At 43.8% G+C, this 14,191-nt stretch overlaps 1 protein-coding gene across 1 annotated transcript in view; it reads right to left on the bottom strand.

The window, feature by feature from the left end:
• Positions 1-14,191, bottom strand: part of gramd2b (GRAM domain containing 2B) — a gene marked incomplete at its 3' end in the record, with an annotated part of 76,695 nt that overhangs the window by 9,552 nt on the left and 52,952 nt on the right. The window contains exons 10-12 of the mRNA XM_084323153.1: positions 10,944-11,031; positions 8,786-8,890; positions 8,427-8,508 (exon numbers count right to left, since the gene is read on the bottom strand). Of these exons, the coding sequence (XP_084179279.1) occupies positions 8,427-8,508; positions 8,786-8,890; positions 10,944-11,031 (275 nt within the window). The remainder of the gene's footprint in view (positions 1-8,426; positions 8,509-8,785; positions 8,891-10,943; positions 11,032-14,191) is intronic.

Raw genomic sequence — 14,191 nt, 5'->3', positions numbered from 1 at the left:
GTGCGCTCTCTCAGAGCTTCACGGACGGATTTGTCTACCCAGGGTTTTTGATTTGGGTAAACTTTCATTTTGGTAGTGGGGATTGTTTCTTTCACCCTAGTACAAACATAGTCCAGCACTGTCTCCGTGTAGACATTAATGTTATCTGTGTCGCGGAACACATTCCAGTCTGTGTGGTGAAACACTGACCGGATCGTCTCCTCTGACGTCACATCCCATTTCTGCACCTCTCGCGAGACTACGGGAGTACTTTTAATTCTCTGTCTGTACTTTGGTGAAAGAAAGATGGATGCGTGATCTGACTTACCAAAGCCACTATCAGAATGAGCCTTGTAGCCACCTTTAAATTGCGTGTAACAGTGATCTAGGATGTTACCGCCTCTGGTGTTGCAAGTCACATGCTGATAGAAGTCAGGCAATACCTTTCTCAGATTGGCGCTATTGAAATCTCCCAGAACTAAAATGGCGGCGTTAACATTCGCCACTTGGATTCTATTTACCTCGTCGTGTAGTCTGGAGAGCGCAACCTTGTTGCTGGCTTGCGGTGGAATATACACTCCGACCAGGACGATCGCCGTTAACTCCCTCGGGAGGAAGAAAGGACGACACTTGATGGTTATATATTCCAGTTCTGGGGAGCAGTGGTTGGATAATTCCTTCACGTTCGTTGGATCGCTCCAATTTTTGTTAAACATGAAGGCAATACCTCCTCCACGTTGTTTACCGGACTCTGCTGATGTCCGATCCTTGCGATGGATAAAGAAGGACAGTTATTTTAACTGCAGGAAAGGAAAGGTCAAAAAGCCCAATGGCCTATAAGCGACCTCCCCCCTATATGATAACTACAGAACCCCCCCCACACACACACACATTATGCACAAACACACATGCGCATATCCCTTTCTTATACACACAGATACATACAATATAGCATTATACAACAATTATAATGTTGAAAAAAAAAGACTACTCACAAATACACATGTAGCATGTATGCCGCTACACTGTATCTCACAGACCATGCACCAGTACAACGGTTACACCATCATGGAGCGTGGAGTGAGAATAGAGCTGTTTACAGTGGATCACTAGTGGAGTGAGACTAGAGCTGTTTACAGGAGATCACTAGTGGAGTGAGAATAGAGATGTTTACAGGAGATCACTAGTGGAGTGAGACTAGAGCTGTTTACAGCAGATCACTAGTGGAGTGAGAATAGAGCTGTTTACAGGAGATCACTAGTGAGTGAGACTAGAGCTGTTTACAGGAGATCACTAGTGGAGTGAGAATAGAGCTGTTTACAGCAGATCACTAGTGGAGTGAGAATAGAGCTGTTTACAGTGGATCACTAGTGGAGTGAGACTAGAGCTGTTTACAGGAGATCACTAGTGGAGTGAGAATAGAGCTGTTTACAGGAGATCACTAGTGGAGTGAGAATAGAGCTGTTTACAGGAGATCACTAGTGGAGTGAGACTAGAGCTGTTTACAGCAGATCACTAGTGGAGTGAGAATAGAGCTGTTTACAGGAGATCACTAGTGAGTGAGACTAGAGCTGTTTATAGGAGATCACTAGTGGAGTAAGACTAGAGCTGTTTATAGGAGATCACTAGTGGAGTGAGAATAGAGCTGTTTACAGGAGATCACTAGTGGAGTGAGAATAGAGCTGTTTACAGGAGATCACTAGTGAGTGAGACTAGAGCTGTTTACAGGAGATCACTAGTGAGTGAGAATAGAGCTGTTTACAGGAGATCACTAGTGAGTGAGAATAGAGCTGTTTACAGGAGATCACTAGTGAGTGAGAATAGAGCTGTTTACAGGAGATCACTAGTGGAGTGAGACTAGAGCTGTTTACAGGAGATCACTAGTGGAGTGAGAATAGAGCTGTTTACAGGAGATCACTAGTGAGTGAGAATAGAGCTGTTTACAGGAGATCACTAGTGGAGTGAGACTAGAGCTGTTTACAGGAGATCACTAGTGAGTGAGACTAGAGCTGTTTACAGGAGATCACTAGTGGAGTGAGACTAGAGCTGTTTACAGCAGATCACTAGTGGAGTGAGACTAGAGCTGTTTACAGGAGATCACTAGTGGAGTGAGACTAGAGCTGTTTACAGGAGATCACTAGTGGAGTGAGACTAGAGCTGTTTACAGGAGATCACTAGTGGAGTGAGACTAGAGCTGTTTACAGGAGATCACTAGTGGAGTGAGAATAGAGCTGTTTACAGGAGATCACTAGTGAGTGAGACTAGAGCTGTTTACAGGAGATCACTAGTGGAGTGAGACTAGAGCTGTTTACAGGAGATCACTAGTGGAGTGAGACTAGAGCTGTTTACAGCAGATCACTAGTGGAGTGAGACTAGAGCTGTTTACAGGAGATCACTAGTGGAGTGAGACTAGAGCTGCTTACAGGAGATCACTAGTGGAGTGAGACTAGAGCTGTTTACAGGAGATCACTAGTGAGTGAGACTAGAGCTGTTTACAGGAGATCACTAGTGGAGTGAGACTAGAGCTGTTTACAGGAGATCACTAGTGGAGTGAGAATAGAGCTGTTTACAGCAGATCACTAGTGGAGTAAGAATAGAGCTGTTTACAGGAGATCACTAGTGAGTGAGACTAGAGCTGTTTACAGGAGATCACTAGTGGAGTGAGAATAGAGCTGTTTACAGCAGATCACTAGTGGAGTAAGAATAGAGCTGTTTACAGGAGATCACTAGTGAGTGAGACTAGAGCTGTTTACAGCAGATCACTAGTGGAGTGAGAATAGAGCTGTTTACAGGAGATCACTAGTGGAGTGAGAATAGAGCTGTTTACAGGAGATCACTAGTGGAGTGAGAATAGAGCTGTTTACAGGAGATCACTAGTGGAGTGAGAATAGAGCTGTTTACAGGAGATCACTAGTGGAGTGAGACTAGAGCTGTTTACAGGAGATCACTAGTGGAGTGAGACTAGAGCTGCTTACAGGAGATCACTAGTGGAGTGAGACTAGAGCTGTTTACAGGAGATCACTAGTGGAGTGAGACTAGTGCTGTTTACAGGAGATCACTAGTGGAGTGAGACTAGAGCTGTTTACAGGAGATCACTAGTGGAGTGAGACTAGAGCTGTTTACAGGAGATCACTAGTGGAGTGAGACTAGAGCTGTTTACAGGAGATCACTAGTGGAGTGAGAATAGAGCTGTTTACAGGAGATCACTAGTGAGTGAGACTAGAGCTGTTTACAGGAGATCACTAGTGGAGTGAGACTAGAGCTGTTTACAGGAGATCACTAGTGGAGTGAGACTAGAGCTGTTTACAGCAGATCACTAGTGGAGTGAGACTAGAGCTGTTTACAGGAGATCACTAGTGGAGTGAGACTAGAGCTGCTTACAGGAGATCACTAGTGGAGTGAGACTAGAGCTGTTTACAGGAGATCACTAGTGAGTGAGACTAGAGCTGTTTACAGGAGATCACTAGTGGAGTGAGACTAGAGCTGTTTACAGCAGATCACTAGTGTAGTGAGACTAGAGCTGTTTACAGCAGATCACTAGTGTAGTGAGACTAGAGCTGTTTACAGCAGATCACTAGTGTAGTGAGACTAGAGCTGTTTACAGCAGATCACTAGTGTAGTGAGACTAGAGCTGCTTACAGCAGATCACTAGTGAGTGAGACTAGAGCTGTTTACAGGAGATCACTAGTGGAGTGAGAATAGAGCTGCTTACAGCAGATCACTAGTGGAGTGAGACTAGAGCTGTATACAGGAGATCACTAGTGGAGTGAGACTAGATCTGTTTACAGGAGATCACTAGTGGAGTGAGAATAGAGCTGTTTACAGGAGATCACTAGTGGAGTGAGAATAGAGCTGTTTACAGGAGATCACTAGTGGAGTGAGAATAGAGCTGTTTACAGGAGATCACTAGTGAGTGAGACTAGAGCTGTTTATAGGAGATCACTAGTGGAGTGAGAATAGAGCTGTTTACAGCAGATCACTAGTGGAGTGAGACTAGAGCTGTTTACAGGAGATCACTAGTGGAGTGAGAATAGAGCTGGTTACAGCAGATCACTAGTGGAGTGAGAATAGAGCTGTTTACAGCAGATCACTAGTGGAGTGAGAATAGAGCTGTTTACAGGAGATCACTAGTGGAGTGAGAATAGAGCTGTTTACAGGAGATCACTAGTGGAGTGAGACTAGAGCTGTTTACAGCAGATCACTAGTGGAGTGAGAATAGAGCTGTTTACAGGAGATCACTAGTGAGTGAGACTAGAGCTGTTTATAGGAGATCACTAGTGGAGTAAGACTAGAGCTGTTTATAGGAGATCACTAGTGGAGTGAGAATAGAGCTGTTTACAGGAGATCACTAGTGGAGTGAGAATAGAGCTGTTTACAGGAGATCACTAGTGGAGTGAGAATAGAGCTGTTTACAGGAGATCACTAGTGAGTGAGAATAGAGCTGTTTACAGGAGATCACTAGTGGAGTGAGACTAGAGCTGTTTACAGGAGATCACTAGTGGAGTGAGAATATAGCTGTTTACAGGAGATCACTAGTGGAGTGAGAATAGAGCTGTTTACAGGAGATCACTAGTGGAGTGAGAATAGAGCTGTTTACAGGAGATCACTAGTGAGTGAGAATAGAGCTGTTTACAGGAGATCACTAGTGGAGTGAGACTAGAGCTGTTTACAGGAGATCACTAGTGAGTGAGACTAGAGCTGTTTACAGGAGATCACTAGTGGAGTGAGACTAGAGCTGTTTACAGCAGATCACTAGTGGAGTGAGACTAGAGCTGTTTACAGCAGATCACTAGTGGAGTGAGAATAGAGCTGTTTACAGGAGATCACTAGTGGAGTGAGACTAGAGATGCTTACAGGGGGTCCTAATAATCACCACAAAATATACCCCAAAATACCCCAAAATACCCCAAAGTACCATAGAATGTGTGAATAGAGCTGCTTACAGCAGATCACTAGAGGAGTGCGAATAGCCTGCTCACCAGTGCCTGTCTGCCAGTAGGGAGGTCATATAATTGGTCAGTTAGTCGTGTTTTCCCCCCGCTAACAACATGGATTAACCCCTTTCACTACCACACTACAGAAGAAGGTTAACCTTTCACTACCACACCACAGACAGTTAACCGTCTGTAGTGTGGTAGTGAAAAGGGTTAACCTTCTGTAGCGTGGTACCAGATGTACATACTTTATATAGAGGTATACTGAAGAATTGTTGTTTACACTTGTGTTTACTTGACTTCTTGACTTTAAAATGTTTGACTTATTATACTTATTTATACTATCTTATTATTATCTAGCACACTCTCAGGAGCGAAACAGAAAGAAACATTTCATGCAAAGTATTCTGTATTTCTGTATGACAAATAATAAAGAAACTTGAACTTGAACCCTTAGTCGTGTGGCAGTGAAAGGGTTAACCTTCTGTATCGTTGCAGTGAAAGGGTTAACCCGTTGGTAGTGTGGCAGTGAAAGGCTTAATAATACACGCAGCAGGCATGAATCTAACTTTCTTCAGACCGACGGTATTTCCAGATTGGCACAAATGAGAGGGGATCTGGAAATACCAGGCTGCGCCGTGCCGTGTGTGCCGTGCCGTGTGTGCCGTGCCGTGTGTGTTTCTGTCAGTGTTATTCAGACAAATGGACCCGGGGTGTGAGCTCCTCTTCCAGCGTGACGTAGGGGGGCCTCTCTCAGGACGGATCGCTGACTATAAATGTTTGATTAACAGCAACGCGCCCCAGACTCAGGTTTCACATTATACTGTAGGCTCCTCTGGAAGAATGTGTCCGTTCCCATTCTGTTTGTTTACATGCCGCGTTTGTCGCCTCAGTCCAACTACAGTCCACTGATTCCCCTTTCGAGGGAGATATTAGGCTTACTAGGCTTCAGGTCAAGAGAGATATTAGACTTACTAGGTTTCAGATCAAGAGATATATTAGACTTACTAGGCTTCAATGCAAGATAGATATTAAATTACTATGCTTCAAGTCAAGAGATACATTATACTTACTAGGCTTCAAGTCAAGAGAGACATTCAGCTTACTAGGCTTCAGACCAAGATATATATTAGGCTTACTAGGCTTCAGGCAGGGCTGCTCTGTGACAGTTGGTCTCATCTGCATCAAACATGGCACCTCTTCTACTTAGAAAAGAAATTTTTTTAAGTTTCCTGGGCAAGACATTATTACTATAGTCCTAAAGTGACGCCCCTTTAGCTTGTCAGAAGTCTCAATGGACTCACACACTTGATGATTGACCAAGTTAAGTTATTGATGAAGCAAATCGTTAGCATTTCCCTGCGTTAAAGGTGCTGTAACTTATATTTTTGTTAAAATAGGTTTTAAATAGCTTTATATTGCGACAGCCATCACTGATATAGAGTGTTTGGTCAGTAACATGGGTTTACCAGTCCCTCCTGGGATAGTTATATAAAAATACATTTCCTGGTATCCCTTCCCACTTTATCCAATCAGGAGAGAGAACCCTACATATTTTTACAATCAAGTCTAGTAGCACACCATGTAGCGCGCTGCGTCGCGAAACGGCCAACCTGGGTGCGTGTAGCTTTTCTCCAACGCGTCCGTGTTTCCGGGTTCCCGTTTTGCGCTCTGATTGGCCCGGTCATGTGACATGTGCGCCAATCGTGGGACGGCAAGTTCTGCGCCTATTTCCGGGTCGAACAGCCTGCAAACTACCTAACGCCTAGTTTATCACTGGTTAAGCTTAGGCGACTCTTTCGAAGTTGGTTAAGGTTAGAGTTTGGAATCAGGGCAGGCGTTCTATCGCCATGCTCTAAGATAAACTCTAACCTTAACCAACTTCGAAAGAGTGCCTAAGCTTAACCAGTGTAAAAACTTGCGGTCCCACAATTGGGCGTACATGTCACATGACCTGGCCAATCAGAGACGCGGAAACACGAACGCGTTGGAGAAAGGATTCAAGCTACCTGGGTTCGACTCCCGGACCCGGTGTCCTTTGCCGAATGTCTTCCCCTGCTCTGTCTCCCAATTTCCTCCTCTCCCTCTCTCTCTACCGGACTTCCCGGTACTACAAAACAAACCAATAAAAAAAATTGCGTTTACTGCAGAGCGGAGGGACTGGGAGACCCATGTTACTGACCAAACACTCTGTATCAGTGATGGCTGTTTACTGCAGAGAAGAGGGACTGGGAGACCCATGTTACTGACCAGACACTCTGTATCAGTGATGGCTGTTTACTGCAGAGTGGAGGGACTGAGAGAGACCCATGTTACTGACCAGACACTCTGTATCAGTGATGGCTGTTTACTGCAGAGTGGAGGGACTGGGAGACCCATGTTACTGACCAGACACTCTGTATCAGTGATGTCTGTTTACTGCAGAGAGGAGGGACTGGGAGACCCATGTTACTGACCAGACACTCTGTATCAGTGATGTCTGTTTACTGCAGAGTGGAGGGACTGGGAGACCCATGTTACTGACCAGACACTCTGTATCAGTGATGTCTGTTTACTGCAGAGCGGAGGGACTGGGAGACCCATGTTACTGACCAGACACTCTATATCAGTGATGGCTGTTTACTGCAGAGAAGAGGGACTGGGAGACCCATGTTACTGACCAGACACTCTGTATCAGTGATGGCTGTTTACTGCAGAGTGGAGGGACTGGGAGACCCATGTTACTGACCAAACACTCTATATCAGTGATGGTTGTTTACTGCAGAGAAGAGGGACTGGGAGACCCATGTTACTGACCAGACACTCTGTATCAGTGATGGCTGTCGGAATGTAGAGCTATTATTCTAACATGTAGACGACTCATTTTAACAAAACAAATACCACTTACAGCACCTTTAACCTCTTAAGCCTGAGCGGTCCGGTACAGGTACGAGAATGACATCATGCCATAAATCCATCTCTACAGAATGTATGAATTAATGTTGCGGTTTTTTTCTTCAAATGTAGCCAAGAGTAAAGACCCTAACCCTGTCAAAACAGCAGTCAAATTGTATATTTTCAACACTACGTTTGTTTACCAATGATTTTAAGTGTTATTAGTGAACTATTAGTTTAAATGTTACTTTTAAGTTATGTTTTTGTAGGTTTTTATAGATTTTTGCTACCGGGCAGTCCGGTAGAGAGAGAGAGGAGGAATGGGAGATAGATCAGGGAAGACATTCGGCAACGCTCACCGGGTCCGGGAGTCGAACCCGGGTCTGCCGTATTGCACCGTAGTGCTGTATGCGGTGCGCCACTCGGGTGCCCCGTGAAATATTAGTTTATAGAAATCTCAGGGCATCGAGTCGGAAAAAGGCGAGGATCCATAGATGTCCCTAGATACCAAGAACATGCAATTGGCCCTTGTAGAAGTGGAGCAATCTTCCATTTACTTAGGTATGTATTTCTAGGCGAATTTTCAGAAAATAGGGCTCGGGTTTAAGAGGTTAAAAAGACCAGAAATACAAGACAAACCTTCTGTAGTTTCAGGAGGTTGATGGTGAGCTCAGAGTAGATCTCTGTATTGACCCCGTGGCCTGCTCGCAGGTACTCACTTCTGAAACACAAGTACACATTCAAGTACACATTCTAGTACACATTCTATTACCACATCTGAAACACAAGTACACATTCTATTACTATGACTTTAACCCTTGTGTGTCTACACCCTCCCCAGACTGACAGTAGGGCAGCGCAACGACCAAGAAGGGAATTGGCATAATGATAGAATTTGGAGGATGGGAGAAAAAGATAGAAAAGGCAACAAAAAAATGGCTACGGTGAGGTGAGTGGTCTGTGAAGGTCTATGAAGGTCTATGGAGGTGTGGTCTTACTCCTGTTGTGTGTAGTCATTCATGGAGCCCAGGGTGGTCAGTCTCTGCTCCAGGGAGAGGATCTTGAAGGCCATGTAACAAGAGGACAGGACCAGGACACACACCCTGTGAGGACAGACAGACAGACAGACAGACAGTATCAGTAGCAAGAGACAGACAGACAGACAGACAGACAGACAGACAGACAGACAGACAGACAGACAGACAGACAGACAGACAGACAGACAGACAGACAGACAGACAGACAGACAGATAGACAGACAGACAGACAGACAGACAGACAGACAGACAGACAGACAGACAGACAGACAGACAGACAGACAGACAGACAGACAGACAGACAGACAGACAGACAGACAGACATACAGACAGACAGACAGACAGACAGACAGACAGACAGACAGACAGACAGACAGACAGACAGACAGACAGACAGACAGACAGACAGACAGACAGACAGACAGACAGACAGACAGACAGACAGACAGACAGACAGACAGACAGACAGACAGACAGACAGACAGACAGACAGACAGACAGACAGACAGACAGACAGACAGACAGACAGACAGACAGCATCAGCGACCCCCTGCCCCTTTGCCCTGCGGTACAGAAAGTGTCCTCTTATCTATTGATGTATTTATTTTGCATACCGATTTTCGTTGACCGTTATCTCCATCTGTAAGAAGGGGTCGGCCTACTCTATATTATAATATATATATATATATATATATATATATATATATATATATATATATATATATATATATATATATATATATATATATATATATATATATATATACTATATATATATGTTTTTAAACGGCCCTCCACCTCCCCCAAAATACTGTACATACTGTACACAAGGACAATACTATATACTATACTGTACATACTGTACACAAGGATAATACTATATACTGTACTGTACATACTGTACACAAGGACAATACTATATACTGTACTGTACATATATTTTATAGGCCAGTAGAACACTTTATTTATTTATTTATTTATTTATTTATTTATTGTATTTATACATTGTTATTTATTGTATTTTGATAGACTACAGGCCACCTCTTTGCAGGTTTAAATGACTCTATGGACATGTTGTCACTTCTATAGGCCAAGTAGGTTACATTATATAGTAGTATTTTTTGTCTTGCATTACTCAATGCTCTTACATTGTTGTTTTTGATATTTTTTGATATTATTATTGATCTATTCTATGTTTGTTTTGACTCATTTCCTTATGTTGTTATAATATTTTGAGTGTGTGTGTATATATACATATATAATATACTAATTTCTTTATTTCTATTTAGTATTATTGTATATTCCTTCAACGTAGACATAGCTTATAAGTGGATTGTCTTCTAACTATGTCAAGTTGAGAATGTGCGGTGCCTTCATTCATTTGGCACCAGCTGTCCCCCATTGTAATTAGCCTCTCCCAGAGTTCAGTTTTTTCCTTTTTTCTTTATTTAGTCACAGTATTGTTTTGTCACAGTTACAACACCCTGAAGAAGGCCATGTGTAGGCCGAAACATGTCGGTATTTTAAAATTTTCTAAATAATGTAAGCCAATTAATAAAGGCATTTTAAAATTGTAGAGCTGCCTTGGATCTCAACTTTTCTACTGTACTGTACATACTGTACACAAGGACAATACTATATACTGTACTGTACATACTGTACACAAGGACAATACTATATACTGTACTGTACATACTGTACACAAGGACAATTCTATATACTATACTGTGCATACTGTACACAAGGACAATACTATATACTATACTATACATACTGTACACAAGGACAATACTATATACTATACTATACATACTGTACACAAGGACAATACTATATACTATACTATACATACTGTACACAAGGGAATACTATATACTATACATACTGTACACAAGGAGAATACTATACTGTACTATACAGTATACATACTGTACACAAGGACAATACTATATACTATACTATACCTACTGTACACAAGGACAATACTATATACTATACTATACCTACTGTACACAAGGAATACTATATACAGGGTGGGTGGATGATGGATGAATTAATTGATGTAGACTGTGGGTTTGAACAGATTTAACGATAATAACTGCATGTCTGTACAACTCACAGAAACAAGTAGACAAACAGCAGACTGTTGAGAGAGACAGGTTTCAGAGTCCTGTTGTCAACGACCACCTCTGCTGCACCAGACAGCCCTGTAGGAGAACACACATCAGCAGGTACTGGGCCCTGTGCTCAGGGTTCACCTTAAAGGGATAGTTCAGATTTTTTCAGAGCCCTATTTCCTACTCACCAGTGATGTTGTTGATCTGTACAGTCCTTTCTCAGCACACGCTGTTCCTCATACTACTGGGGCTCTGGCTAGTTAGCCACAAACCAATGCAAAGTCAATGGGGTCAAGCTCCTGTCTGAGCTCGACCCCATTGACTTTGTATTGGTTTGTGGCTAACTAGCCGGAGCTGCTAGTCATTTAGCTTATGCTTTTATCCAAATCGACTTAGAAGTTCCGTACAACAAGTCAGCAGGAAGGGCACAACTCTGGCAGCTAAGGGTCAGTAAGATTGTTCGTCAAACAGTGTTGAACTTGAGTGCTACAGTCTTGAGTGCATAGTAGTAGAGACATGTTAGCATAGTAGGTAGTAAGGGGTCATCCCTATGTTCCCCGGGTCCTATGTTCCCTGGGTTCTATGTTCCCCGCTTAAAAAATAAAAAAGGGTCCCATGTTCCCCGCTCCCGAAATAAAGGTTCTATGTTCCCCGGTCCCGCCCGCTCCCGAACAAAAAAAGGGTCCCATGTTCCCTGCTGAAATAAAGGCTCTATGTTCCCCGGTCCAGACCGCAGCTCCAAAAAATGGGTCCTATGTTCCCTGCTGAAATAAAGGCTCTATGTTCCCCGGTCCAGACCGCAGCTCAAAAAAAATTGTTATATGTTCCCCGCTGAAATAAGGGTCCGATGTTCCCAGCTGAAATAAAGGCTCTGCTGCTGGCGGTGCAACAGATTCGAGTTCATCTGGAAATGTCCGTCAGTCTCTCGAGTATTTTAAAGTGTTATTGACATGTTCTTGTTCTTAATTATATCTTCTATTTCATTATGCACCTGATGCGCTCTGATGTTGTGGATAGTTGAGGATATATGTGAGTTATGTGAATACGTGAATATAGCTTGCCCGGGGACACAAACCTTCAATACGCATTAACAGCTCCGTCTTTTAATACACACTTATATCGTACAGTAACGTCAAATAAGATATTGAAAGATAAAGGATGAAGTTACAAAGGGAAATGGGCAAAAGCAATTACTCTTTGACAATGCTACAGCGCACAATAAAAAGAAAAGATCCAGGCGGAATTAAATATGCCATAGGAGTAGAAGGGTTTTAAACTGACGTCAAATTGGAGCAAAACAAGCTGAATCCGCTTCAAGAAGACGCAATTGTATTGTTACTGTAACTGAGGGGTACAATTCCCTGACTGTATTGAGAGTATGGTATTATTAAACCACTACTTAGTTATGTACTTTAATTACTGGCCATACAGTACATGAATATATCTGGTGAACACCCACACAAGAATACGGCAATGACACATAAAGTTCTAGTTAGAGGGATTTATTATTATTAGAGCAACAACGGTAGGTTACAGATTGAGAATTATACTTGCGCTTGTAAGGCGAAGAACACTTAAAGTAGGTCAAGAGCGTAAGTCCATGAGAATAGTAAGATGGGTATAACTGATGCCACCTGTAGCATAGCAATTACATAAGGCACACTAGTAGTCAGCTGGAGACACTGGGGGGTTCCCTCCGGTTGTAAGCCGGCAGGGTAGAGGAATGTTCGGATGCAAAGTCTGGGTCAACGAAGAATAAAGAAGCTCCAGCTACGGGAGTCGGTACATGTACTTCCTTGATCGGCAGACAAAGCAACAGCTATAATCCAGTATGCTCGACAGCATGGATGAAAGCTAGCCAGCCTCTGGTCCTAGAGGCGGGCTCGAGAGATGCTCCTCACAGGGGTAGATCCCACACGATAGTGGGGTAGACGGTTCTCTGCTCCAGCAGTCACGGTACCAAAACAATATAATCCAACCAGAAAATGGTTCTGCATTCGCCGGTGTAGATTCTCCTGTGCACTATCCTTCACATTAAACTAGGTTGAACTTGACGTTACTTCACCAAACTATGACACTTTACTATCCTATTCGCACATGTTCTAAGTGCTCTATTTAGACGCAAGGTTGCTCACTTCACTTGGTCGTTGACTCGTGGTGAAGGCTTTACTAGTAATGAACGAACGATACGTTGAACGAAGTGCTGCTGTTTCCACCTGCGCCGTATTTATACGTAAGGTGAATTATCTAGTGCCAACCTCAGTTCTGTCTCGTATTACTGCGCAAACCTGGACATGTTGAGACATGCCTTGGCGTTGCCTTTGAACTTGCCATTGGGGGTATGGTCGTTGGCGCCTAGGGGTCGCTGTCCAATAGGAGAGCGAATATTATGGTCTGGTTTGTACCCAGGTAAAGGGATATTCCGTGTATATATACAAAGAATATACAAGGGATATCAAACAATATACAAATATTATAAAAGGGATCTCAAGCAGTAAATATATATATTCGGTTTAATCTGACCCTTTGTAACAGCCACCTCCTAATTAGTCCGCACCTAATTAGATAAAGCAAAGACAGATTAACCGTCTTGTCTACTACTCAATGTCTGTTGTGGGGAGTAGGGCAATCTACAAAGTCAGTGGGTCATGATCGTCATCAAGGGAGTCAGGGAGCCTTGGCAACTCTATCAGCCTCACCACGGGTCGGTGTATGTCCGTCCCTGGACAAGAACTTCTGCCGCTCTGACCTTTCCGTCGGCACCAGTGATCACTTTGCTTACGCGGCCGGCCGGCCACGCAGCTCGGGGTAGTGACTGGTCTATGATCATAACGACCGTGTCCACTTTTAAGTTGTCCCCGTCCTTGACCCGCTTCTGACGGGCTGGAAGGGATGGTAGGGGGCTTAGGAGGAAGCGGGCCCGAGACTGGTTGATCTGTGCTTGGCTGTGCCTCCACATCCTCCGTCTGTTCCTCTTGTTTGGTCTGTACCCCATCTGAGGAGGGGCCGGTTCCGGCCGCCCCATCAAGAAGTCGTGTGGGGTGCTGGGCTCGAGGTCAGCTACGTCGCTTGGAGCGCAGCTGAGGGGGGTGGAGTTCGGAACTCCCTCTTCTTGGGCCCACGGTTCTCTCACAGGCCTCTCGTCTAATGTCAATAGCCTCTCAACGGGCTGTACGAGAGAGTGGCCTGTGTCGCTCACCTTTGTGTGCAGGCAGCGTGTAGACGTGGGTTGACTGTCAAGTCCGTAGAG

Source organism: Notolepis coatsorum (assembly GCF_963971535.1).
Source record: "Notolepis coatsorum genome assembly, chromosome: 10".
NCBI classification, from domain to species: domain Eukaryota; kingdom Metazoa; phylum Chordata; class Actinopteri; order Aulopiformes; family Paralepididae; genus Notolepis; species Notolepis coatsorum.
This window is presented reverse-complemented; position numbering and strand designations above follow the sequence as displayed.